Raw genomic sequence first — 23,238 nt, 5'->3', positions numbered from 1 at the left:
CAAACAAGAAACATAGGTTACACAAACTAAATTCACTTTTAGGAATATAATTAACATAATTGCACCATAAACATATCAAGATTTGAAAGAAGGAGAAATTGTGGACTCTAACTCAAACCCTATAATCTAACAAATATGAGCAAGATGAGGAGTAAAGGGGATGCAAATCTTCAAATGCCAATGGGGACAACCATACGTATCAAGATTTAGGAGAATCCACCATATATGAGCAAGAAGAGGAGAAAAGGAGAAGCAAACCTTCAAAGGCCGAGGGACAATCTCAACTTCAAGTCAACAAGATTTGGTTGGTCTTAAATAGAATCGCCAAAAAAGCGTCATTTGTGCCAAGCAGTCAGTGGACAGACACTATCTGATCGAGCTGCTCAGTGCAGAAATAGTCCTACTCATTAGTGATGGATCTCAGCCTAAGTCATGCATTAGTGACGTATTGTCGCTGGAACCATCACTAATAATATATAGTGATGTGTTTTGGTCAGCTGTTACTAATAGCGGTTTCTTACGTGGTGTCTATTATTCATCATTTCGTAATTGCCGGATTTTGTTCAGTTTCCGCAGCCGAGCATTGAGCGATTGAGAGCATCAGGGAGCGATCGAGTGCTTGATTCCAACAGGCCCCAGGATCAGCACGCGACTGAAATCAATTTGTCCCCAAGCACAGCGCATGTAGAGCAGCAGCGTCGCCCAGGAAGGGCATCTCACTCTTCAGCCGGATCGATTGGGGACGCGGCGGCTTAAGCAGCAACCACCCTCTCAGAAATTGGAACAAACGGTGGAATTGGAACCAACAATTCCATGCAAATTCTAGCGGGGTGCTTTGTTTGGAAAGGGCTTCCGAGGCCAGCAGCAACAGTGCAGGCCGGCCCAAGTCGGCAGCCGGGAGCCCCAAGGAAAACGATCTCCCTCCACGTGTCCGATCCGACGGACCAGATGGAACCACAGAAACCGCCGGTCCCGGTCCCAGCCTAGACGCGCCGGCCCGATGCGGCACCGGCGGGAAAGGGGAGAGAGGAGAGAGACAGGAGAAGCAGCCGCCTCCCCCGGCTCAGCCTCGCTCACTCCGCCGCTGGTGATTGGTGAAGTGCTCCACTAGACGAACAGCCAAGGTATATACATTCTTGTGTTTCATAAATTTTGGGCTCGGTTCGTTGTGGTTCTCGCAAGGTCCGCCGATCTGTGCCTCGCTGTGGATCTCGAGTTAGTTTTGTTGACGGAGGAAGTGGCTGATTTCTTCTAATTTTATTGGATTATCAGTTCCGTCTCTTGTGATCTCCTGGTTCTTGGTGTTATCCTGCTATCTTGGCTCCTTGCAGCAGCTCCGCGCTCCGGTGTCTGTCCCAAGAGGTTAGTCTTTTTATTACTCTGGGTTCCTCTATTGAATCTTGGGGTTTTGGTATGAGTTTAGTAGGATAACACCAATAATCACGAATAAATTCAGACGGATTCCTTCTTGTTACGTCCTGAAGGACGCAAATTGAGGTCCTTTAATCAACGATCCATGATTTCTGGCATGAAGTGGTGCAGTTTTGGTTGTGAATTGCGATGTGTTCAGATAGTTGGGCTTTATTTTTGTCCTTTTTGGATAATGCTTTGAATAGATATGCTGCTCTATAAATTCTGCAATCATTGATGATCGACACTTCGGCACTCCATTAGCTAGTTTTTGTGATTCCAAAAGGCGTTTGCCGGATGCAACATTGAATACTACTAATAATTTTTTAATTGTTTCCCCAAGAGTAGAGAAGATGATGTGGAAAGAAAATATTTTAGTAGCTGAGAACGAGTGGTTAAATTTTCAAGGGGTCATATTTTCTGCATAGATACCCGAAGTGCTTTGTAAAATATAATTCAATTATGCGACACGTTAATGGCTTTTTGATGAAATCTGGATTTTAAACTCCATGAGTTCATTTCCTTTCCTGCTTACTTTTTGCTATACTAACTAAACAGACTTACTGAATCTGATTGTCAAATCTGTTAGGGCGTGGTATGGCTCGAACCTTGACTGAGAACAGGACCAGAAACACCCTACTTGTAGTTGTGGTCTTTGGCCTCTGTTCCTTCTTCTATCTCTTGGGTCTTTGGCGGAGAAGTGGTTCTGGAGGAGGAGATAAAATACAAACTTGGGTGATTGAGCAGACTAAATGTGCACGTCTCCCAAATTTGAATTTTGAGACCCATCATAGTGCTTTGGACCTCCCTAATGATACTGTCACTTTTGAAGTTGAAGCTTTTGAGCCATGTGATGAGCAGTACACCGATTATACTCCTTGCGAGGAGCAAAAGCGTGCAATGACTTTCCCTAGGAACAACATGATATATCGGGAGAGGCATTGCCCGCCTGAAAAGGAGAAACTTCACTGTATTATTCCAGCACCAAAGGGTTATGTTGCTCCTTTTCCATGGCCAAAGAGCCGTGATTTTGTTCCTTATGCCAATGTACCTCACAAGAGCCTTACGGTTGAAAAGGCTATCCAGAACTGGGTGCACTATGAGGGCAATTTGTTCAGGTTCCCTGGTGGTGGAACACAGTTTCCTCAGGGTGCAGATAAGTATATAGACCAGCTTGCCTCTGTCATCCCAATTGTTGAAGGAAAAGTGAGAACTGCACTAGATACTGGCTGCGGAGTACGTCAAAGTCTAAACTCTAAAGCTGCAAACATATGTTTACTGAGCAATGCAGCTGCTGTTGTTCTTGCTGTGTCATAAACTTTAATCTTTCTTTTCTTTATTTTTTTGGTTACTATCTCATTTAGGTTGCCAGTTTGGGCGCTTACCTGTTGAAGAAAAATGTTCTGACCATGTCATTTGCACCAAGGGATAATCATGAGGCACAAGTACAGTTTGCATTGGAGAGAGGTGTCCCTGCATATATTGGTGTCCTTGGATCAATAAAGCTGCCATTCCCGTCTCGTGTCTTTGACATGGCCCATTGCTCGAGATGTTTAATTCCATGGAGTGGAAATGGTAAGAACACAATGTGAACTTTTTTTTATGATATAAATAGTTCATAGCATGAACATCTGAAACATGGTGAAACTGTCAATTCTCTTGTTCTGCAGATGGTATGTACATGATGGAAGTTGACAGAGTACTAAGGCCTGGCGGATATTGGGTACTATCAGGCCCACCCATTGGCTGGAAGATTCACTATAAGGGGTGGCAGAGAACAAAGGAAGATCTTCGGAATGAGCAGAGAAAAATAGAACAATTCGCAGAGCTTCTTTGTTGGAAGAAAATATCTGAGAAGGATGGTATCGCCATATGGAGAAAGAGATTAAATGACAAGTCGTGCTCCATGAAGCAAGATAATCCAAAAGTTGGCAAATGTGAGTTGACGAATGACAGTGATGTATGGTAAGTGTCATTCCTCTGCAGTCCTCCCAATAGAATATTTGAATTTTGTCCATAAGATTCTTGTTTGTTCTTCACTTTCCAGCCTATACTTCTGATTCCATTCGCTAAATGCAGGTATAAGAAAATGTCAGTTTGTATAACCCCCCTTCCCAAGGTTAATAGTGTATCAGAGGTTGCGGGTGGTCAATTAGAGCCTTTTCCCAAAAGGCTCAATGCGGTACCTCCTCGGATAGCCCTTGGTTATGTGCCTGGGTTCTCGGTTCAGTCATATGAAGAGGACAATAAACTTTGGCAGAAACATGTTATTGCTTACAAAAAAACCAATAACTTGCTTGATACTGGAAGGTATCGTAATATAATGGACATGAATGCGGGTCTTGGTAGCTTTGCTGCTGCACTGGAGTTCAGGAAGCTGTGGGTCATGAATGTTGTTCCAACAATAGCAGATACTTCCACTTTAGGTGTAATCTACGAGCGTGGATTAATTGGAATGCATCACGACTGGTATGTAGTACTATTATGTGTTGCTCTCCTGGGTTCCCATTTTGTCCATTCCATTCCATTTTCTTATTGTGAAATTGTTTCCGTAGTTCTGCCTTTCAGAAGAGGCCCAAATTACTTTTGTGATCTGGAGGGCTTATCCCTTTGCTATTAATATATTTGCTTTAAGAAGTGAGAACAATGTTGGAAAGGGTAGACTTGTTTACCATTCTATGTGATGACTGAGGCTTCACGGTGAAGTTATATTATAGCAGAACTATTGTCAAGCTTGCTTTGTGAATTCTTTGCATTTGTGCTTTAGTCACTTGATGGATCCAGTGCTAGTTTTGATCCGTTAAGAAATGCCTTTTTTAAATTGAATGTTTATGTGGTCATTATACTTCATTATTGGTCCAGGTGTGAAGGATTTTCTACTTACCCGAGGACATATGACCTCATACACGCTAATGCCATCTTCAGCTTGTACCAAAACAGGTAATCGACATACACAAAACTGCACTGTGATTCTATGTTTTTAATAGATCTTCCTGACTGACATTATGTGTTACGAAACAGGTGTAAATTTGAAGATATACTCCTAGAAATGGACCGAATCTTACGCCCGGAGGGCACAGTTATAATCCGTGACAAGGTTGATGTTCTCGTAAAGGTGGAGAAAATAGCCAAAGCTATGAGGTGGGACACCAGATTGGCCGACCATGAGGGTGGCCCTCATGTGTCTGAGAAGATACTCTTTGCAGTTAAGAAATATTGGGTCATTGCAGACAAGAGCAGTTAATGATGTTCACATTATATTTCTCAAGTCATGTGGATAACTTGGCCCCTGGCTGTGTTTATCGAAAGAACCCTGTTAGGTATAGTTTGGAAATCAGCATTCCGTGTTGAGTTCTGGAGAAATAAAACAATCACACGGGTGAGAGTAAATTATGGGATACCTTGTGATTTGATTTTTCCACTGGTGCGTAGCTGTTGATGGATGTAGCAAATGATCAATGGCCTGTTTGCAAGTACATTGGGACAGATGCAGCTCTTATAATTTACGATCTTCTCAACAGTCCATCAGCAAGACATGAACTAGGAGTGTGCTGATTTTTTTTTTTCAGGCATAGTTGTTAGATAGTATTTCTCTTCCTTCACCCACATTTTGTTGTTGTTGTATCTTAGAATTTCTTGAACTGGATAGTGTATCAGAACCTCTAGGGTTGCTCCCTATTTGATTTGAATAACATCCATTTCAAGCCCAGGGACATTTTGTGTAACCTTAATGAGAAGCAAGATTGCAATGAGTTTTTCGTATTCTTGAGAGAACCTAGTACATGAGTTTCTTTCAAGTTCTCTTTTTAAGGTTATGGGAAGTGGTTTCATGGAAGCACATTTTTATTACTTCTTTGAAGATTGGCCGACTATGCAGGGTAAAAATGGGGGAATAATACTGTCTTGGTTCGACAGTTGGCTGGGAATTTTCCCTGGTGTGCAATTTAAGTCTCTGTTTTAAATCTGTGCAAATCCAGAGGCCACATTTGCAGTTATGTAACCAGGAAGTTACTTGGCACATGAATTTCAAAGGTTTCAAAGCTGATGTTGTCAGGAGGAAGTTGAGAAACTGAAGTAATTGAATTATATGGCACATATGGCTCTGAGTTTTACATGGTAACGTTAAACTGATTTGTGTGCGCCTAAGCACAGGTGCATGCTTTCACTTAAATGGGTGCATCTGACCATTTTGTTCTACCACTTCGGATCAGTTGCAGATTTGAATATCAATGGAAGACTTGCTTTGATGTTTATGGGATATCCAAGGACAAGAAGGTTATCTTCAAAAAAGGACAAGAAGGTTCTTAAGTCAATCAAAGGGAATGCAGATTCTGTAGAGTTGTAGTCGTACATCGTCAATTGCTCATGTATTCTTCTTTTTATTAACAGAATATGGTTATAGCTTGCACTTGATGTACTATGTCCTGCTTGATGCGAGTGGCATTATTTGTTGTTTCCGGCAGAGTTGTTAGATGTTTTTTGAATTTTTTAACCCTTTTTAATCTAACATTTTATTATCAACCCATCACAGACTATATTTTCAAGAAATAACATTTTTGATCACGTAAAATCTCATGGCGTGATACGAACATACTGTTACACAATATTTTGTGTTGTGACAGTACATCACATTAGATCGCGTCGGAGAGATATGCTATGGAGGACCATAAGTGGCAGTTATGTGACGTGATAACATTATCCTTCAGATAATTATAACTTTTTCATACGATGTCGGACGATGATGACCTTTATATGAAAATTATAGCTCTTGATGAGATCTACATCTTTCTAATGTGGGTTCTTTCGTTTGAAGTATTTAAGATATCCAAATGATTAGTATAAACTTTGGACGGCATATTGAGCACTGTCGTACTTTGGACAGTATATTGAGCACATTACAGTGGTAGCTTGACAACAGATTTGTTAGGGCTATTCTACGAATTATTGTGAGTGTACTGTAATCACAAAAATTGCACCGTATCTTCCCGGGTAGACCTTTCCAACTCGCTCCAACATATTGCACCCTATTACGTCATTGCATGTGGTGTGACAGTGTGTTCATGTCACGCCATGCGGTTTGAAGCAACAAAGGAGCTACTTCTTAAAAATATAATCTAGTACGGGTTAATAATAAAATATTGCATTGAAAAGGTTATAAAAATAAAAATAAAATCGATGGTTTTCCAAACGAAAGGAGAGATGATGATGGAAATGACTTGTCCAGTGATCCGCAAGCGATGGCCTGAATGAACTGCATGTCATGATGCTACCATTGGAGAGCTATTATAGTTCTATCATACTCATAGGGCTTATGCTGCAATTGTTCCAACTAGTTTAACAACTGCTACTAAATGACATGGTTCAGCTGCAAGAGTAATCTAGTTATAACGTCAACTAAATCACCTGAAAAGTTGGTTAATTCTAATAACTTGCTGTTTTTTTCCTGTAACTGGGCATAATTATATTGAGAGTTCCATCAAGGCTCGAAAGTTGTATTCCCAGTATAATGTACTAGCAGAGTACACATGGATGCTGTGCAGTTGTTAAACTAAACCAGTTGGAACAAGTGCAGGCCACGCAGTTGAGTGAGGTTTCAGGCTTTTAGCTCGCTCTGTATATGCTGTAATCACAGTCTGTCTCTATTGAATGTCGTCAGGTCTTCAGAGGGGCTGGTTTACTTTTGTGTCGTTTTATCTGGGACTGCAACGCGCTCTTTAAATGACAAGCATATCATGTCACCGAATTGGCACGTTGGAGTCGTCACAGATGATGCGACTATTTGATCAGCGTGTGCAGTACATTGCACGTTGGAGTCATCTTCTTTCAAGTTACGAGGATGAAGATGAAAATATTGAGATGGAGTTGTTAAGAGCTTATCCTTCGAGGTGGTGAATCAAATATTTGATATTTATAGAACATTGATTGTAATTTAGATACTTAATTATTCAGTGCTGGCTATCAATCTTATTTGTGAGATTTTGAGTTAATGCATTGTTATCTGGTGAAGTTGAGCTTAAAAGACCAATAAATCATATTTATCTATTTTTATTGATAATATTTTTTTTACTACTATATGTCTTATACTTTATCAATGAGTTTTATGTGTTGTTTAGTAAATCTCACTATATAAAATTATAGTAAAATAGACATTTATAATATATTTTAACTTTTATCAGCTCATATATCATGTTATAACGCTAAACACTAAAAGAAATCATGCTACTGTCGCTAAGCGCCACTATAACCTATTTGTAACCTTATATGTAACAATAATAATAAGTGGGAAGTAACACAGAAGAGGGGGTGCAGACGTTGCGTGATGTGAGACGAGACGAGATGCTCGTGGTCCTTGGCTCAGTCAGACGAGACGAGGCGAGAGCGAGCTCACGAGTCACGACGAGACGCCACCAGTGGGCACGAGGCGGCCCCGCGCGGCGTCACGACTCACGAGCCGGTCGACCCTGCGTCGTGTGCACACCGTGGTGGGCCCAGAGTGCCAGCATGGAGGCTCGTGGCCGCCGCCCTCTTCTCCCGCGCGCACACGTCATCCGTCCAAGCTCGATCCGCAGCCGTGTGCTTTCTTTGCATGCGTCGTCCAAGAATACGACGTGCCCGGCCTCTCGATCTCTGGTTCGTTGCAAGGAGAGACTTGTTGCAACACAAAAAAAAACTAATTTTGTACCCAATAAAACAAAAAAAAAATGCAGTTTATGCTGTGACGTATATAGTATACTTGGGTTAGGTGACAGCTAAAACAACACAAAGAACACAAAATCAATTCAGAAAATGTTGAACAGTAAAAACAAGCACGCATAAATATGGATAAATTAACTTGGAGATGAGCGAGTGAACACGAAACAAAAAACAAAATAGAGAGAGAGAGAGAGAGAGAGTGACGTGGGATCGCATGCGCCGGGCGGTGGAAGGCCACGCAGCGGCACGCGCCAGGCCGGAGTGCCGGAGGGCGCCGCCCACGCGCGCCCGCGTCCCGCACCGGTCCGCCCCACCCACTACCACCGACGCGTGGGCCCCGAGTGTTCTCCGGCCCACGGCTCACCATCCTACACCACCGGCGCCCAACGGAACGGAACGGCACGAGCCATTACGTTACGTGCCCGCGCAGGGGGACCCACCGCCACCCTCCTCCTTTTTCTCTCTTCTCCGTCTCGCGGTCGCGGCCCGCAGAAGAACAGCAGAAGAACGAGGAGAAGGGGGTAGGGGCGGAGGCCAAGGACTCCCAACCCGCACGCGCCCTCAGAGACACGGCGGGACCCGAATCCGGGCAAGCGCCTGGTAGCCTCGCTTCCGATTCGAGGTAGCTCTTCTTTCGCTATGATCTTTCGTTTGTCAGGATTCAGGAATCGGGAGAGATTGACTCAAGCGCTATTGGTTCGTTGCTATCTGCAGGGGAGCGGGGAAGAGGTTGGGACCGAGATTTTTCTGGCCGGCATGGTGCCCTCCGACAGGGGAAGCGTCGCCACCGCCGTCAGCACGCCTGCCGCCGACAAGCTGCTCCATGGGTAAGAGAGTTAGTTCTTGGAGAGGGGTTGCAGTTTTCTTTTGGCTGGAAGGGAGGTCCTAAATTCCATTCCATTTCAATTAGCAGTACGTTTGGGTGTTCCTGTCTCCGTGGACGCAGAATATTGATGTCCTGGATTAAATTGATTGTCTCATCGCCTGACAAATTAATGCATCCATATAGGTTAATGTGTTCAATGTTTCGGTACTCTAGCAGAAAATTCTAGTAACAAATTAATGGGTTGATGTAGGCACAGGCACAATATAAAGTTGAGTTGCCGAGTAACAAGTGTCGTAAAGTTCTACCTTGTCTTAATAAGTTCGATCAGTTAGGTTGCTCTTGACTCACCCTGTTTTCTCTGTCGATTCATTCTTCTTTTTTGCGGGGATCAAATAGAAATGGGAATTGTGCCTGTTTTACACTGTTGCTGAAGATGCAGTTCCGTTTCACCTTGCGCAGGCCTGTCTCCGGTAAGAAGATCCAGAAGAAGGCCCCGAGGAAGGTCCACAAGGCTGAGAGGGAGAAGCTTAAACGCGACCAGCTAAATGATCTCTTTGTCGAGCTGGGTGACATTCTTGGTGAGTAGGTACACGCTAACATTCAGTGACAGCATTGCCACCTGAAGCAGCGTTGCTTGAGGTGTGCTTTGTAAAAATCCTGTGGCATCAAATTAGCATTGGGTGTAACTGGTCTTTTGATCTATTGCTTACCGTCATGTTTACCCTTTAGTCCTGGCATGTACTTTGATGAAGTCGTTTCATGTAACCTACTTTTGCTTTGTATCCCTAAAAAATTTATATTGATTGAGTTTGCTACCGGACATTTCCCTGATCAGATGAAACATCTTTTGCAGACGAAAATAGGCAGAACAATGGGAAGGCGTGCATATTAGCCGACACCACTCGAATACTAAGAGATTTGCTTTCTCAAGTAGAATCACTTCGGAAGGAAAACGGCACCCTGCAGAATGAATCTCATTATGTAAGCTCATCTAAACTGTGAACTATGTTCGATTCATTTCAGTAGTAGCACTCACAGCAAACTTGGTGATTTGGAATTGGTATATGAAAATCCACTGCTAAATGCTTTCGTATGAAGTTCATACATAGGAAACAAGATGCATGCCAATGTCATCATTTCGAGAGAGAGAAAAAACTTGTCGTCGCACTACATTTTCTGCATCATCCAACGTGATTCAACAGTTCTTGATTAGCTATCTTTTTTGTTCCACAAACAGGTTACAATGGAGAGAGATGAGCTGCGGGATGAGACTACTGTGCTCGGCAAAGAAATTCTGGAGCTTCAAAACGAGCTGAGGATGCGGCTGTCAACCAATCCAGGTTGGGGCCATGGCACTGCTGAATCGGACTCCGTAAGCGCAGTTTTTCCATCGCAGCAGCCAGTGCAGCCACCAAGCATCGCAAGCACTATAATCCCCTTGCAGCAGCCACTGGCACCACCAACAGTGATTGAACTGTCGTATGCTGCACCACCACGGGAACTGAAGCTCTTCCCAAAAACGGGCTATGAACCATCCAAAGACCAGGAGGCTCCCAACCATGTGGCGCGACCGCAGGCAAGGTACCCGACGCAGGCGAGTTCTTGGCCTGTAAGCCTGTTTTCTGGCCTTCCAAGGATGGAAGATGAGCAATGCAGCAGCGGCACAATCGGCACTAGCATGGAAGCTAGCACCGGTAGAGACTGAGTGGGTCTCCTCCAGCAACTAAAGGGTATGTTTGAACGTAGTGAGTGTACTGACAGCAGAAGCCGCGTGCATGTAAATACGAATCTTCATTTTGGATCTCGGTGCTTAGATGACACTGATGGAAATAGGAGTATAGTACCCTTTTCAGTTTTCACCTCATGTTGCATCTTTTGTTGATAAATCTCCGCAAAAGCGGATTGATCTTCTTGGTGCTGAAGTAACAGCTACGAGACTAGGATGCTCAACATTTCGATACAGCTTAGCAGAGCTTGGCCATCAAACCAGAATGTTGTATGACGTCTGATAATGTGAACTACAGCATGATAATAAGCTTAAACGTATCCGTTACCGTTAATTGGAAAGCATCAGTACACATATGACCTTGAAGGAATCAGAAAATTCACCATGTTCTCCACAAAGCCACCAATACAACTTTCGAAGCAAAAGAACCCTAGCCTATGTAAATCGATGAAAGAGAGTATATTGGAGATTGTTATGGCCGGTTTCCTCTGAAAGAGGAACCAGAGGCAATTGCATGTGTGTCTTCCCTGTACGGCTGGGTTGTGGGATCAGTCACACTCGGTAGTCTTTGCACACTCCCCTTTCCTTTTCTCGCGTTAGGGCCAATTTCTTCAATCATGTACTTCCATCCATCAATAGGACGCCTCCGACTAAAAATGTGGGTTTTGATGAAGCTAGCAATCTGCAGTAACATTTTTAAAATCATTAGAGAAACAATATCAGCAATAGTATTGGGTGAGAAAAGTATATGTTTTGGACCTGTTGTTTACTGAAAGCGATTCTCCTTTCAAATTCCTGGAGAAGGATGTCCTCTTCTCGCTGTGAGATCTCCCATATATTTCCATCCTGACCTCTCGAGGTAGTTTCCCAACCGACAGGCTTGGTTTTGATCTCAGTAGTGCTTGGGATCTTAGAATTGCCAAAATCAGTGTTGCCAGAATCAAAGATACTGCATTTAACAAGGACCGTAAGCAAATTAACAAAATCAATCAAACACAGAATATAAGCAAAAGTGTGCGCAACACAAAGCCCAATCAGTCATGCACTATAAATTTGCTACCACAGGAAGACAAGTAACTGTTAGAAATGATTGTATAGTATGCAAAGCTTCTACATGAACCAAGTGATACTGCCCAGCTTAAAAGATACAATGCATCATGGGCAAGGTTTGTCAGTTTAAGCAATAGTAGCACAGCATAAGAAATATTGCAGAAAAGGTGTGCATTGGTCAATCAAATCTGTTAGTTTTATGCTGCCCAGTGCCCGCTCCTGCCAACTAGATGATGAGCAGCAATATCTGAAGTCCGAACAAAACTGGCATATGTTCGGTATTGAGCAAGAGCAGTAGACACTCAACTGCAGTACTTATTAGTACCTAAACCAAAAAAAAAAACTATTCAAATCTGACAAAGAAATGTCACATGTACTAGATCCAGGATAAACCTCCAAAGTACATAATTTGTGATGTCATACTGCTAGATTGTAAGTTTGGCAGCAAATGGTATGAGTCATATGACCGTGATTGTAACTTCACCAAGCGCGTAAAGACAATAACACAACGTGTAATCTGTCCATCAGGATTCAGGCAGTGAACCGGTTTAACATGTAATTTGTGCATCAGGATTGAGGCAGTGAACCGGTTTTCACCAAAATCTCACTTGAAGTATCGCAGTTAAAACACTTCAACAGATTCTAATTTGACAACAGATGCTTTCAGGCCCATATTATACAGCAGCACAGTCTGCTTTAGCAAAAAATTATAGTGTCCCATTGAATAGTCCACCAACAATCAACAGGACCACGGCAGAATCACATAACAATGAGATGCCAATAATCTTCCTCGCTAGATATGTGCCTGATACATTTATCATGATTCCTATTGCCCATGCATTTGGGACATCTTTCATAATTTATCCAAAGGTTGTAATCTTCTTGCAAAACATAGGAGAACTATAGGCAAATACTACAGTTTCAAAGTTTTGCCAAGATCCCGAAAAGAAGATCCTTGAGCATAAACTTTACTGCATGCCATTTAAGTTAAGTAGTTAAACAATCAATGTAATCATACGAATCACAAATATAACTGATCTTGCAATGTTAACAGAATTTTCATCAATACGGCCTTCGTTTGGGACCTGGGAGGATAATGGCAAACCTTCCACCAACTAATGGAAATTTAAGCAAGCAATGCGATGGCATGAAGAAAGCAACCAAGCTAAGGGTCGCAACTCTGTTCAAGAACAAAGACTGAAGATACTGGAGTAGCAACGCACTCTGAGCACGAGTCGAGGAGCCGGTCGATGTCGTCGGCGCCGCCTCCCCCGCTGCCGAGTCGCACCTCCTCCATCTTCTCGATCTCCTTCACCCACAGCGCGGCGTGCACGCGCTGCTTCCTCGTCCTGTACTCGTCCGCCTGAGCCTTCTTCTTCGCCACTTCGCCGGCCCCTCCCTCCGCCGAACGAGGCGCGCGCTGCGACGGACCCCGCCTCGACGCGGCGCGGCGCTCGGCCCAGCGCTCGTCCATGTCGGCCACGAAGGCCTTCGTGTCGAGATCCACCTCGGTGCAGATGGCCGGGACGGCGGTGGCCGCCGAGGCCGAGGAGGCAGGTGATTCCCACGGAGCGGCGGGCGCCGGGGTGGAGGCGCGAGAGTCGCCCGGGAGCCACGCGGTCTCCCACGCGTCGTTCCACTCGTCGTCGCCAGTGATCGCGGAGGGAGCCTGCGGCGGCGGCGCACGGCGGTGGGACGACAGGCCTCGGAGGCCGGAGGCGGAGGTGGTGGGGATGGGGACGCGGAGGGCGCGCCGGAGGGAGTGCATGGCGGGTGCTCGGCGAAATGCCGCGGAGAACGTTGGATTTTAGCGAATTAGTGATGCAGGGGAAGTGGAGAATGTCAATTTGTTGGCTGCAGCTTGAGAGATTGCCGAGTACTAAATTTAAACTGGAGTAAAAGCATAGATGTTCTGACAAACAAAAACAAAGGTCTAAATTTAAGTATTTTATTATAAATTTGTACATTGTGTCAATACACAATTGTATTATAGAACTATAGATATTCTTAATCTAGTATACGATAAAGGGGCTTACTTACAATTATATATTCCCTCTCTCCCAAAAAATCTTGAGCCAAATCCTAGAGGCGGCAAAACGGTCCATACGGAAATATGGCAATGAGAAAACATATGAAATGGAGCTGGAGACGTTGGTAATGGCACGAATCCAATATCAAAAGATTTATAATGATATATTTCTAAATACCGAATTTATAATGACGTATTTTAAAAATGTGACATTTATAATGGTGTATATCTAAATTTTCTTTTTTTTCTATTATGCGCATGTTAAGTTTTACTGTTCCATCATTGTATTTGATGTTTTTGACTAAGGGCACATTAGTGAGCATGTGAGTCTTTTGATGTTATTGACAAGAGCGGTAGCCTAGACACCCTTTGCCACACCTAAGGGCACATTAGTGGGCATGTGAATCTTTTGATGTTATTGATTAAGGGCATCATCTGATGCGGACATCCTAACTAGTCATGTAAACTAAGATGTTTCATCCTTAATCCAAGGGCCGATTACACGAAGTCGTGTCAAAAAGATACAACAAAAGGTGAACTCGCTTCTTACTGAGTTAAACTTTAATAATGATGAGAATTTTATACTACCTAAATGTTGTATATTTATTTTGTTAAGGCTTACACCTGAAGAGAAGGACATTGCTTTGGATACAAAGGCCTACGAGCAGCACCACGTAATCCTCGACCAGCTTCGAGTAGTGTCGCATACTCCTCGATCAGTTCCGCGTAGCGCCACGTTCGACCAGCTCTGAGCAGCACCGTGTGATCCTCAACCAGTTTCGAACAGTGCAGCAAGATACTCGACCACGAAGAAGAAATAGCGACCATGAAGAGGAAGTGGTCGATCTCGTCGACCACTTCCTCTTCATGCATAACTACAAATGGGGATATACTAGTATTCTTAACAATATCTGGGTGCATCTCCTTTGCAACAAAATCAGCGGTCATGTTCCTGTGTGCGCATAGAGGCTGGCTCAAGTTACATGTATGCAGCTCAACAATGGGCACTAATCATACAGTGTCACACCTCAGCAAGAATCCATGAACTCGTCAAGTGCAACCTTCAGCTAAACATTTCACATCGTATGTCCGATGATTGGAAATTACCACCTTAAACTCCCTCTTCTCCAAGAAACACCATCTCTCACTGCATGCTGCAGATGAACCTTGTTGTGAAACATTTATCCTTTGGTCACCACGATGAAATCATACTCCCATACCGACTCATGTCCATTGTTCATTGTCAACTTCTCCAATACAAAATTCGACCATTCCTCCGGAATTTCGGCACTTGAGCCCACAAATGTGCAGAACTCATCATTATCTTCCTGCATCTGGTCCACAAGTGCCTCATCCCGCTCCCCCTGATCAGTAAGCATCGTGGCCTAGTTATCTTCCCTGTTATTATGTTCTTCTATTGCCATCTGTAGCTCAACCAGTGCACTAGTCCATAAGGGAACCTCCAGAACCACACTCTCCTGCACCTCCTCATTGATAACATCTTCACTAACAGTTTCTACAGTGCTAGGGCTAGCTTCTGTCGAATCAAGATCGCTCACTTCAACAGGGATGCTGTGGGAAAACCCCATCTCGACCCCAGTGACACAAATAGCTACCATTGCTTCGAATATGTAAGCTCCCAGAGCTCCTATTTGCTAGCTGGTTTCTCAACATCTAGAAATCAAAATTTTCACCATCAACTGATGATGTGCTGGACTAAATTACAGCAGATTATACAGCCAACCTTACAGTTGAGACCACCACATCTCTTCTGAACCATTCAATTCTATGTCCACATACTGAAAATTACTCAAATCCATCATACTGTAACAACGTATGATATATCCAGGGCCGTAAAAAACCCTGAACCTAACTACAATCAATATCCTTGATTCAACATACAATACAAATATTCCGCAAGCTACGTTTACTGTAATTACCTTACAAATTATACTAATATCACTATAAAACGCTAAACAATCTTATGTCCAGCTACCTAAATATTCCAATTGACAAATCCAATTTAAAATATATCGCGGGTTCCTATATAGTCTCTAAATTCTATATCTATAATTTTCACCAACATCACCTATTGCAATCATTCTCCTCTAACTTTCTAAATTCCATTAAATACTGTAACCCTACATTTTTACTAAATCAAAATGAAGTATTATTACATAATAAATTCCAAATATGCAATCCAAATTTCTACTCTAAATATACCTCAAATCTAATCAAAATTCATATTCGACATATACCACATTTTCCGAAATAATAGGCCTACATTATTTCCTATTCTACATGTACCGTAAAATTCTAAACATTCTACTAAAAATTCCCAACATATTCTTACTACAAATTCTAGTCTAAATATTCTAAACATTCAACTCTAAATTTCTAAACATTCTATCTATATAGCAGAAATCCTACTCTAAATTTTCTATCGATACTGCCAAAATCCTAGTCTAAAATATTCAAACACTCTAAATATCCTATTCTAAATATACCACAGAAATACTACAGTGCAATTTCTAAACACTCTAAATATCTAATTCTAAATATACCACACAAATCATACTATAAATTTTTTATCTATTATTTTACACAACTATGTCTCTAACCTAATTTTATTCTACCAAATTTATCTCTAATCTAACTAGATTTTTCTATTCTATCTTCTACTACTATTATTCTATTCTAATCAAAATAAAAAAGAAAAGAAAGAAAAACAACTTACCGGTGAATGTAGGAAAAAGAATGTAGCCGTACGCCGCTAGTTCCTCCCTCGGATCTCTCCTCGCAGTTCCCTCTCCTCCACGCGCCGCTGCTCCCTATCCCTCAGCGTGCCGTCGCTACCTCTCATCTGCGCGCCGCCGCTCGCTATCTTCGCGCATCGCTGCTGTTCAACCAAGCGCTTGTGAGGAAGACGAACCGGTTGGCGGTCGTTTAATTATTATAGACCTGACAGCACTCCGTATACCGACAAGCCTGAGCTAGCATCTATCGGTACACAGAGTGTCGACAAGTCCCTCATTTCCACCAAAAACCTTCGTGGCAACATCGGTTAGACAGGCCAACAACCTATCAGTACTCTGTGTGCCGATAGGTCATCGGGCCCACTATTACGTGGGAAGTCGGCACACGGACTGCCGATAGGTACCTAGTCGATATTTCACGTGCTGACAGGTATATATTATTGCAATTTTATAAATTTAGCTATTATTTTTATAATTTTCTAATAAAATAATATTATTAAAAAAACCAAATATATCCAAATGAATTGAATAGAAAAAACATACCACTAATGAACCACGAAGCTCTCAGTCTACCAAACAACCGCTTTTGCAACCTTTATTTAATCCACAAAGAACAACTGAACAAAATTTCATAGACGATTTCCTTTAAATCATTAAGCCTAGCGGAAATTTTAAAGAGCTAGATTATAGTATCCTTTATATCATACATTTTTTCAGGTTTTTTAATAACTATTTCAATAATATTTTGAATTTTAAGAGCAATGTAATTCAATATTTTTTAAACCTGTCGTTTGTTAGAAGGATAGCATGTTTATTTTTTAAACCTAATGCCACTAGATTTGCAATTTTTAAACAGGTTTATTTTGAATTTAATGGACGACAGTAGTCTAGACGTGGGATTTTTCGAAATGAATATTTATTAAATTTCGATTTAAGAAATATAAGCATTAAAAGGTTCGTAGATCTGTTCCTTTGGGTGTAGCACACAGGGCCCGTAAGGGTAGGGATGGCCCATCTTCACATTAAAAAGCCCACAAAAAGTCAGCCCATAACACCTCAGGCTCTAGGGTTAGGGTTTAGCTCCTCCTCTATAAGAACGCCGCCTCCACGATCCCTCTCGCCTTCCCCACCTCCCCCTTGACAAGTCACACACACCTCGCGGCGGCGGCGGCCATGGTGCATGTCAACTTCTACCGCAACTGTAAGCGCCCCCTTTACTCTCTGTACCGTGATCCGTTTGATCCCAAGGTGTCATGGCACTAGCATCTGATCTCGAGGACTAGCTGTATTCATGGGCCTGTTTTCTTGCGCATTTGAGTCTGGAAGACTCTCGTCGTACGTCATGTTTGATATATTAGGAGATTTAATCCTGATTAGAAATTCCTTAGTGTTGGATGAATGAATCTAAATAAAGTCTCTGTATTTTGATTGTTATTATTGTTTCAGAGCTCAAGTGTTTGTACATTTTGCTGATGCCCAGAATGTGTTGGTTGTTTCTATTGCTTATTCCGGCAATGTTTATGTAATGCAGATGGTAAGACATTCAAGAAGCCAAGGCGTCCGTATGAGAAGGAGCGTCTTGATGCTGAGTTGAAGTTGGTGGGCGAGTATGGCCTGAGGTGCAAGCGTGAGCTGTGGCGTGTGCAGTATGCCCTCAGCCGCATCCGCAATGCTGCAAGGGAGCTGCTCACCCTCGATGAGAAAAACCCCCGCCGTATCTTCGAGGGCGAGGCACTACTGCGCCGCATGAACCGCTATGGTCTCCTCAGTGAGGACCAGAACAAGCTTGATTACGTGCTTGCGCTCACCGTTGAGAACTTCCTGCAGCGTCGCCTCCAAACCATTGTCTTCAAGAACGGCATGGCAAAATCCATTCATCATGCTCGTGTACTCATCAGGCAACGCCACATCAGGTATAAATAACGGCATTTCTTCTCCTAGAGAGATGATGTTCTTGTGATCTGACTAGTAATGCATTCACTTGAATTGGCTAATGTGATTGGTGTGTAGGCATATTTTACAATTTGTTTGTAACTAAATTGTAAAGTTGGGGTGAATTTGAATGTGTTTATATTCATTGTTTTACAGCTTGAGTGCTGCTACAAACTAAACCGTCTCTTGTCTGTTTATTATTTGGGCCATGTGATGAGAAACCTTATGCAACTCACGACGGTCGTCTGAGACACTTTGTGTGTAATGTTGCAGCCATTTATTCTCTGATGCCCCTTTCACTTTACTTTTGAAGTATTTAACATTGTTGCAGTTCTTTCTTCATTTTTTGCGCTTTGCTCTGACTTTGTGCACTTGGCATATTTGGTGGCACAGTGAGGAATTCATTTCGCTAATGTATCTATGAGGTCCAAAGGCCAATGACTCGAAATGTCCTTTTCATTCTGAGTGCCCATACATATACTTTTCCTTAACTCTTTTGTGAATTGTTCTAGGCTCTACTGAAGGGCAATGGGTAGTAATTAGGCAACTGAATGATATGAACCTGTTGATTTTCTGCTTAGCTTATTTCTAGGAATTCTAAGCCCGTGTCATTCAATATAAGATTTCAACTTCCGTAATTTATTGTTTATGCTTGAGTTATAGCAAATGGTGCTGTTATGCGAACAAAACCTTGTATACATTCATCTTGACTATTTTCAAGCAATTGTTACTTAGAGTCTTCAATGTTTAACTAGTTGACATGTATGATGCATTAATCATCTTATTTTTTAATGTACTTCCATGCTGCATGCTTGATTTGTGCACAGCAGCTTAAAACACAACGGTTTAGTAGTTGGAATCCACACTTGATTTGTGATTTAAAATTCTGTGCACCAATTTGGTGATTTGTTTAAACCAAATTTGTCCCAATTATGATTTTGTCTGTGCTCTTGGATGCATTGATAAAGTTCTTCCTTTGTTCATTCACATATGGTTATATGCCCCATAGCATGTTCTTAATGTAATCCAATAAATTTCTGTAGAGTTGGGAGGCAGCTTGTCAACATTCCCTCATTCATGGTGAGAGTTGACTCAGAGAAGCACATTGACTTCTCCCTTACCAGCCCATTTGGTGGTGGTGAGGCTGGAAGAGTGAAGAGAAAGAACCAGAAAAAGGCTTCTGGTGGAGGCGGTGGTGATGGTGATGAGCAGGAAGAGTGATCTTGTGATGCTAGCTCCAGATTTTGTTAGGACCTAATTTTGCGGTCTTCGCTAGGACCTAATTTTGTTACATGAATCTAAACAAAAGTTGTCCATTGAGGTTTGTCTAAAATTGCTGTTAAGTTATTGAATTTGTCACTGCTGAGACTTGGTTTCATCATTGAAGTCGCCTGATGAACATGCATGTGAATTCTTCGAGACTTAAGAGGAGATTTCCTCCTGTTGCTTAAGTGATCACCATAAGCTTTTGTGTCAGGAAGATACGATGCCTGTGATGCTACTAGTGAAATCTGGGTGATGTTGTTGCTCAAGTTATCGTTATTCCCTGATATTTTGTGTGATTTTCCTACTTATTCTTGTACTATTTTTGAAAGTGTTGTAAAATGAAACCCAAACTGATACTGTGTTAGCGAGGACTGTATTCTTTTCCTTATGATGACGATTTTATAAGCATACCACCTTTGTATGTCTAGAATTTATACTGCTCCAACCAAGCCGTTGCAGAATGCTCCTAGGCTTAAGATGTCAGTGGAGTAAATCGTTTTCCCAATTCATTAGTCCAAAAGAGAAAATAAGATCTGCAATTTGGCAAGCACATTTTTTTGAATCATAAATTGCATCGTGGCTTTCATCCAAGCGAGTACACTTGGCCTTCAGGAATTTCGCGAAAAAAGCTGCTAGACTTAAGAGGAGATTTCCTCCTGTTGCTTAAGTGATGATCACCATAAGCTTTTGTGTCAAGAAGATACGATGCCTGTGATGCTACTAGTGAAATCTGGGTGATGTTGTTGCTCAAGTTATCGTTATTCCCTGATATTTTGTGTGATTTTCCTACTTATTCTTGTACTATTTTTGAAAGTGTTGTAAAATGAAACCCAAACTGATACTGTGTTAGCGAGGACTGTATTCTTTTCCTTATGATGACGATTTTATAAGCATACCACCTTTGTATGTCTAGAATTTATACTGCTCCAACCAAGCCGTTGCAGAATGCTCCTAGGCTTAAGATGTCAGTGGAGTAAATCGTTTTCCCAATTCATTAGTCCAAAAGAGAAAATAAGATCTGCAATTTGGCAAGCACATTTTTTTGAATCATAAATTGCATCGTGGCTTTCATCCAAGCGAGTACACTTGGCCTTCAGGAATTTCGCGAAAAAAGCTGCTAGACTTAAGAGGAGATTTCCTCCTGTTGCTTAAGTGATGATCACCATAAGCTTTTGTGTCAAGAAGATACGATGCCTGTGATGCTACTAGTGAAATCTGGATGATGTTGTTGCTCAAGTTATCGTTATTCCCTGATTTTGTGTGTGATTTTCCAACTTATTCTGGTACTATTTTTGTAAGTGTTGTAAAATGAAATCCAACGTTCTTGTGTTAACCAGGACTGTATTCTTTTCCTTATGATGACGATTTTATATACATACCACCTATGTATGTCTAGAATTTATACTGCTCCAACCAAGCCGTTGCAGAATGCTCAAGGCTGAAGATGTCAGTCAAGAGTCAATCGTTTCCCAATTTGGTAGTCCAAGAGAGATAAGTGGAAACAAAAAGAAAATAAGATCTGCAATTTGGCAAGCACATTTTTTTTAATCACAAATTGCATCGTGGCTTTCATCCAAGCGCGAAAAAGCTGCTAGTCATCTCGCCATCTCCAGTGCACCAGTTAATGGTTGAGACAAAGTTGCTCTCTTAATCACAAAAAAAGGTGGATATTTTGAAGAACGTGCTCAATCGTTTTTTTGTTTAACATCTTCGTCTGTATTTTGGAGGTTTCACACAGAAATGGTATTTATAGGTTCGTCTTAGAAATCTATATTAGCATAGCTCCTTTGGCACAAAGGTTAGCTAGACAGATTTTGGAATCCTTGTTGCAACTTGTAAACTGAGCAGAGGCGAAACCTGCTTAATCACACAAGATTAAGAACCCTTATTACCTGCTGCAAGCTACTAAACTTGACCAAACAATCCCCAAGCTGATGGATATGAAGCTGAAGCTACTTGCTACTAGTTGCGGAGTGAGAACTTGTAGAGCATGTAGTGCTTGTACAGCTGCCCCGGGCGGTACACCTCTCTGGGGAAGCCCGGGTTGTGCACGGCGTCGGGGTAGTCCTGCGTCTCCAGGCACAGGCCGCCGTGCTTGGCGTACACCGCGCCGCCTTTCCCCTCGTCGCCCTTGAGGAAGTTGCCCGTGTAGAACTGCACCCCGGGCTGGTCCGCCCACAGCTCCATCACGCGCCCGGAGGCCGCCTCGCTCACCACCGCCACCTTGCGCACCCCCTGCCCGTCCGTCTCCCCGTTCAGCACGTAGTTGATGTCGTACCCTCCCACCACCTCCGCGATGCGCGCGCCGGGGGCCGCCGGGGACCGGAAGTCGAACGGCGTCCCGGCCACGGGCGCTACGGCGCCCGTCGGGATGAGGTCGCCGCCGACGGGCGTGACGGCCGACGCGAAGATCTGGACGGCGTGGCCCAGGATGGTGCCGTTGCCGTGGCCGCGCAGGTTCCAGTACGTGTGCTGCGCGAGGTTGACGGGGGTGGGCTTGTCGAGGGGGCGGGCGTACATGGTGACGCTGTAGGAGTAGTCGCCGTCGATCTTGTAGGTGACGAGGACGTCGAGGTTGCCTGGGAACCCCTGCTCGCCGTCGTAGCTGCGGTAGGAGAAGGTGATGTGGGGGAACTCGCCGGTGACGCGCTCCCGGACGGCCCAGAACACCTGGTTGAACCCGCGGTGGCCGCCGTGGAGCGTGTTGTTGCCGTCGTTCCGGTACGTGTGGTAGGGGCGGTCCTTGATCGTGAAGCGCCCGCCGGCGATGCGGTTGGCCACGCGGCCCACCAGTGCGCCGAAGTAGGTCGTGTCGTTCTTGCCAATCAAACACGCGCAAAATTTACATTTCCATTCGACTTGCAAGAAGACGAAGAAGAAACGAAGAGGAGAGATAATCATGCATGGAACCCAATCAATCTCACCACGTAAGATCCGATGTTCTTGTAGCCAAGAACGACGTCATCGATGTGCCCTGCAGCCAGAAACAGAACGCCGACGACCAGTCAGTCCCAAGATCAACTCGCGAGAGCATCAGGTCGAAATCGTAGAAGAAGGATCGAGCAGGTAGGCGCTCACCGTTCTTGTCGGGGAGCCTGACGGAGAGGATGGTGGCGCCCCAGTTGGTGAGGACAATCGAGAACTCGCCCCGCCGCAGCTCGTAGAACCCCAGGGACTGCTTCCCCCGCTTCCTCGCCTCCGCGCCGCCACCTCCCAGCGCCAGCAAGACCACGGTCAGGCACAGCAGCAGTGTGCTCTTCCCTTCCGCCATTCTTGATCGATCGATCGATCGGTGCTTCAACTCAACTGCTCCGTATCCAACCTAATCTACTCCAATCCAACTCCTATACCAGTTTCTGCTGCAGTTCGACGCAATCTCGCTGAGATGTGATTGCCTATTTATAGGGGAGGATCTTGTAGGAGCGAGAGATGACTCTCCTAGTCAACAGGATCTTATCATTCTCATCTCCTCCTTTCCGTCCGGAGCCCAAACAAAAATTCGGACTGATCAACTGACGCCGGATGTAAGATAAAAAATAACTATAGCAAC

The 23,238-nt window shown here is 43.4% G+C and overlaps 5 protein-coding genes and 2 non-coding genes across 8 annotated transcripts; 5 read left to right on the top strand and 2 right to left on the bottom strand.

Annotated features, from left to right (window-relative positions):
* The first annotated feature begins 979 nt into the window (after positions 1-979).
* On the top strand, positions 980-5,172 carry LOC133916024 (probable methyltransferase PMT2). Of its 2 annotated transcripts, XM_062359486.1 has the most exons (8): positions 980-1,124; positions 1,273-1,362; positions 2,000-2,646; positions 2,775-2,985; positions 3,081-3,375; positions 3,490-3,879; positions 4,273-4,350; positions 4,432-5,172. In XM_062359486.1, the coding sequence occupies exons 3-8, from the start codon at positions 2,008-2,010 to the stop codon at positions 4,652-4,654; spliced, it is 1,836 nt and encodes a 611-aa protein (XP_062215470.1). In that variant the 5' UTR covers positions 980-1,124; positions 1,273-1,362; positions 2,000-2,007; the 3' UTR covers positions 4,655-5,172. The 2 variants fall into 2 exon arrangements, with proteins under 2 accessions (XP_062215470.1, XP_062215471.1); XM_062359487.1 differs by lacking the exon at positions 980-1,124 and having other exon boundaries at positions 1,136-1,362.
* A 3,335-nt stretch (positions 5,173-8,507) lies between these two features.
* On the top strand, positions 8,508-10,788 carry LOC133916023 (protein IRON-RELATED TRANSCRIPTION FACTOR 3-like). The gene is made up of 5 exons (XM_062359485.1): positions 8,508-8,725; positions 8,818-8,930; positions 9,389-9,507; positions 9,783-9,910; positions 10,167-10,788. Exons 2-5 carry the CDS (start codon positions 8,860-8,862, stop codon positions 10,632-10,634), a joined length of 786 nt encoding a protein of 261 aa, XP_062215469.1. The 5' UTR covers positions 8,508-8,725; positions 8,818-8,859; the 3' UTR covers positions 10,635-10,788.
* Positions 10,789-10,962: 174 nt separating this feature from the next.
* On the bottom strand, positions 10,963-13,576 carry LOC133916021 (protein GAMETE CELL DEFECTIVE 1, mitochondrial). The gene is made up of 3 exons (XM_062359484.1): positions 12,929-13,576; positions 11,415-11,604; positions 10,963-11,337 (listed from the first exon to the last, which is right to left on the bottom strand). Exons 1-3 carry the CDS (start codon positions 13,471-13,473, stop codon positions 11,128-11,130), a joined length of 945 nt encoding a protein of 314 aa, XP_062215468.1. The 5' UTR covers positions 13,474-13,576; the 3' UTR covers positions 10,963-11,127.
* Positions 13,577-17,558: 3,982 nt separating this feature from the next.
* Positions 17,559-19,848, top strand: LOC133916020 (small ribosomal subunit protein uS4y-like). Its single transcript, XM_062359483.1, has 3 exons — positions 17,559-17,691; positions 18,022-18,403; positions 19,466-19,848. Exons 1-3 carry the CDS (start codon positions 17,664-17,666, stop codon positions 19,641-19,643), a joined length of 588 nt encoding a protein of 195 aa, XP_062215467.1. The 5' UTR covers positions 17,559-17,663; the 3' UTR covers positions 19,644-19,848.
* LOC133917178 (small nucleolar RNA Z161/Z228) lies at positions 18,626-18,715 on the top strand. Its single transcript, XR_009909588.1, has one exon. It is a non-coding gene; the product is annotated as a small nucleolar RNA Z161/Z228 (small nucleolar RNA).
* LOC133917179 (small nucleolar RNA Z162) lies at positions 18,806-18,894 on the top strand. Its single transcript, XR_009909589.1, has one exon. It is a non-coding gene; the product is annotated as a small nucleolar RNA Z162 (small nucleolar RNA).
* A 1,729-nt stretch (positions 19,849-21,577) lies between the features above and the next one.
* On the bottom strand, positions 21,578-22,974 carry LOC133914299 (uncharacterized). The gene is made up of 3 exons (XM_062357418.1): positions 22,767-22,974; positions 22,613-22,662; positions 21,578-22,505 (listed from the first exon to the last, which is right to left on the bottom strand). The coding sequence occupies exons 1-3, from the start codon at positions 22,957-22,959 to the stop codon at positions 21,651-21,653; spliced, it is 1,098 nt and encodes a 365-aa protein (XP_062213402.1). The 5' UTR covers positions 22,960-22,974; the 3' UTR covers positions 21,578-21,650.
* Positions 22,975-23,238: the final 264 nt, after the last annotated feature.

This window comes from Phragmites australis, chromosome 4, assembly GCF_958298935.1.
Source record: "Phragmites australis chromosome 4, lpPhrAust1.1, whole genome shotgun sequence".
NCBI classification, from domain to species: domain Eukaryota; kingdom Viridiplantae; phylum Streptophyta; class Magnoliopsida; order Poales; family Poaceae; genus Phragmites; species Phragmites australis.
The sequence above is the reverse complement of the archived record's forward strand: the minus strand, read 5'-3'. Positions and strand labels throughout refer to the sequence as shown.

Excerpts from the sequence above, each read along its gene's own strand:
- LOC133916024 (XM_062359486.1), top strand. The coding sequence starts at position 2,008 with ATGGCTCGAACCTTGACTGAGAACAGGACCAGAAACACCCTACTTGTA. Across the intron at positions 3,376-3,489 it reads ACGAATGACAGTGATGTATG|GTATAAGAAAATGTCAGTTT; the intron begins GTAAGTGTCATT and ends CGCTAAATGCAG. Across the intron at positions 4,351-4,431 it reads TTCAGCTTGTACCAAAACAG|GTGTAAATTTGAAGATATAC; the intron begins GTAATCGACATA and ends GTTACGAAACAG.
- LOC133916023 (XM_062359485.1), top strand. The coding sequence starts at position 8,860 with ATGGTGCCCTCCGACAGGGGAAGCGTCGCCACCGCCGTCAGCACGCCT. Across the intron at positions 8,931-9,388 it reads GCCGACAAGCTGCTCCATGG|GCCTGTCTCCGGTAAGAAGA; the intron begins GTAAGAGAGTTA and ends CACCTTGCGCAG. Across the intron at positions 9,508-9,782 it reads CGAGCTGGGTGACATTCTTG|ACGAAAATAGGCAGAACAAT; the intron begins GTGAGTAGGTAC and ends CATCTTTTGCAG.
- LOC133916021 (XM_062359484.1), bottom strand. The coding sequence starts at position 13,473 with ATGCACTCCCTCCGGCGCGCCCTCCGCGTCCCCATCCCCACCACCTCC. Across the intron at positions 11,605-12,928 it reads CTCCTCGACTCGTGCTCAGA|TATCTTTGATTCTGGCAACA; the intron begins GTGCGTTGCTAC and ends TGTTAAATGCAG. Across the intron at positions 11,338-11,414 it reads TCGCTTTCAGTAAACAACAG|ATTGCTAGCTTCATCAAAAC; the intron begins GTCCAAAACATA and ends ATGTTACTGCAG.
- LOC133916020 (XM_062359483.1), top strand. The coding sequence starts at position 17,664 with ATGGTGCATGTCAACTTCTACCGCAACT. Across the intron at positions 17,692-18,021 it reads TGTCAACTTCTACCGCAACT|ATGGTAAGACATTCAAGAAG; the intron begins GTAAGCGCCCCC and ends TATGTAATGCAG. Across the intron at positions 18,404-19,465 it reads ATCAGGCAACGCCACATCAG|AGTTGGGAGGCAGCTTGTCA; the intron begins GTATAAATAACG and ends AAATTTCTGTAG.
- LOC133914299 (XM_062357418.1), bottom strand. The coding sequence starts at position 22,959 with ATGGCGGAAGGGAAGAGCACACTGCTGCTGTGCCTGACCGTGGTCTTG. Across the intron at positions 22,663-22,766 it reads CAGGCTCCCCGACAAGAACG|GGCACATCGATGACGTCGTT; the intron begins GTGAGCGCCTAC and ends TTCTGGCTGCAG. Across the intron at positions 22,506-22,612 it reads AGAACATCGGATCTTACGTG|AACGACACGACCTACTTCGG; the intron begins GTGAGATTGATT and ends TTGATTGGCAAG.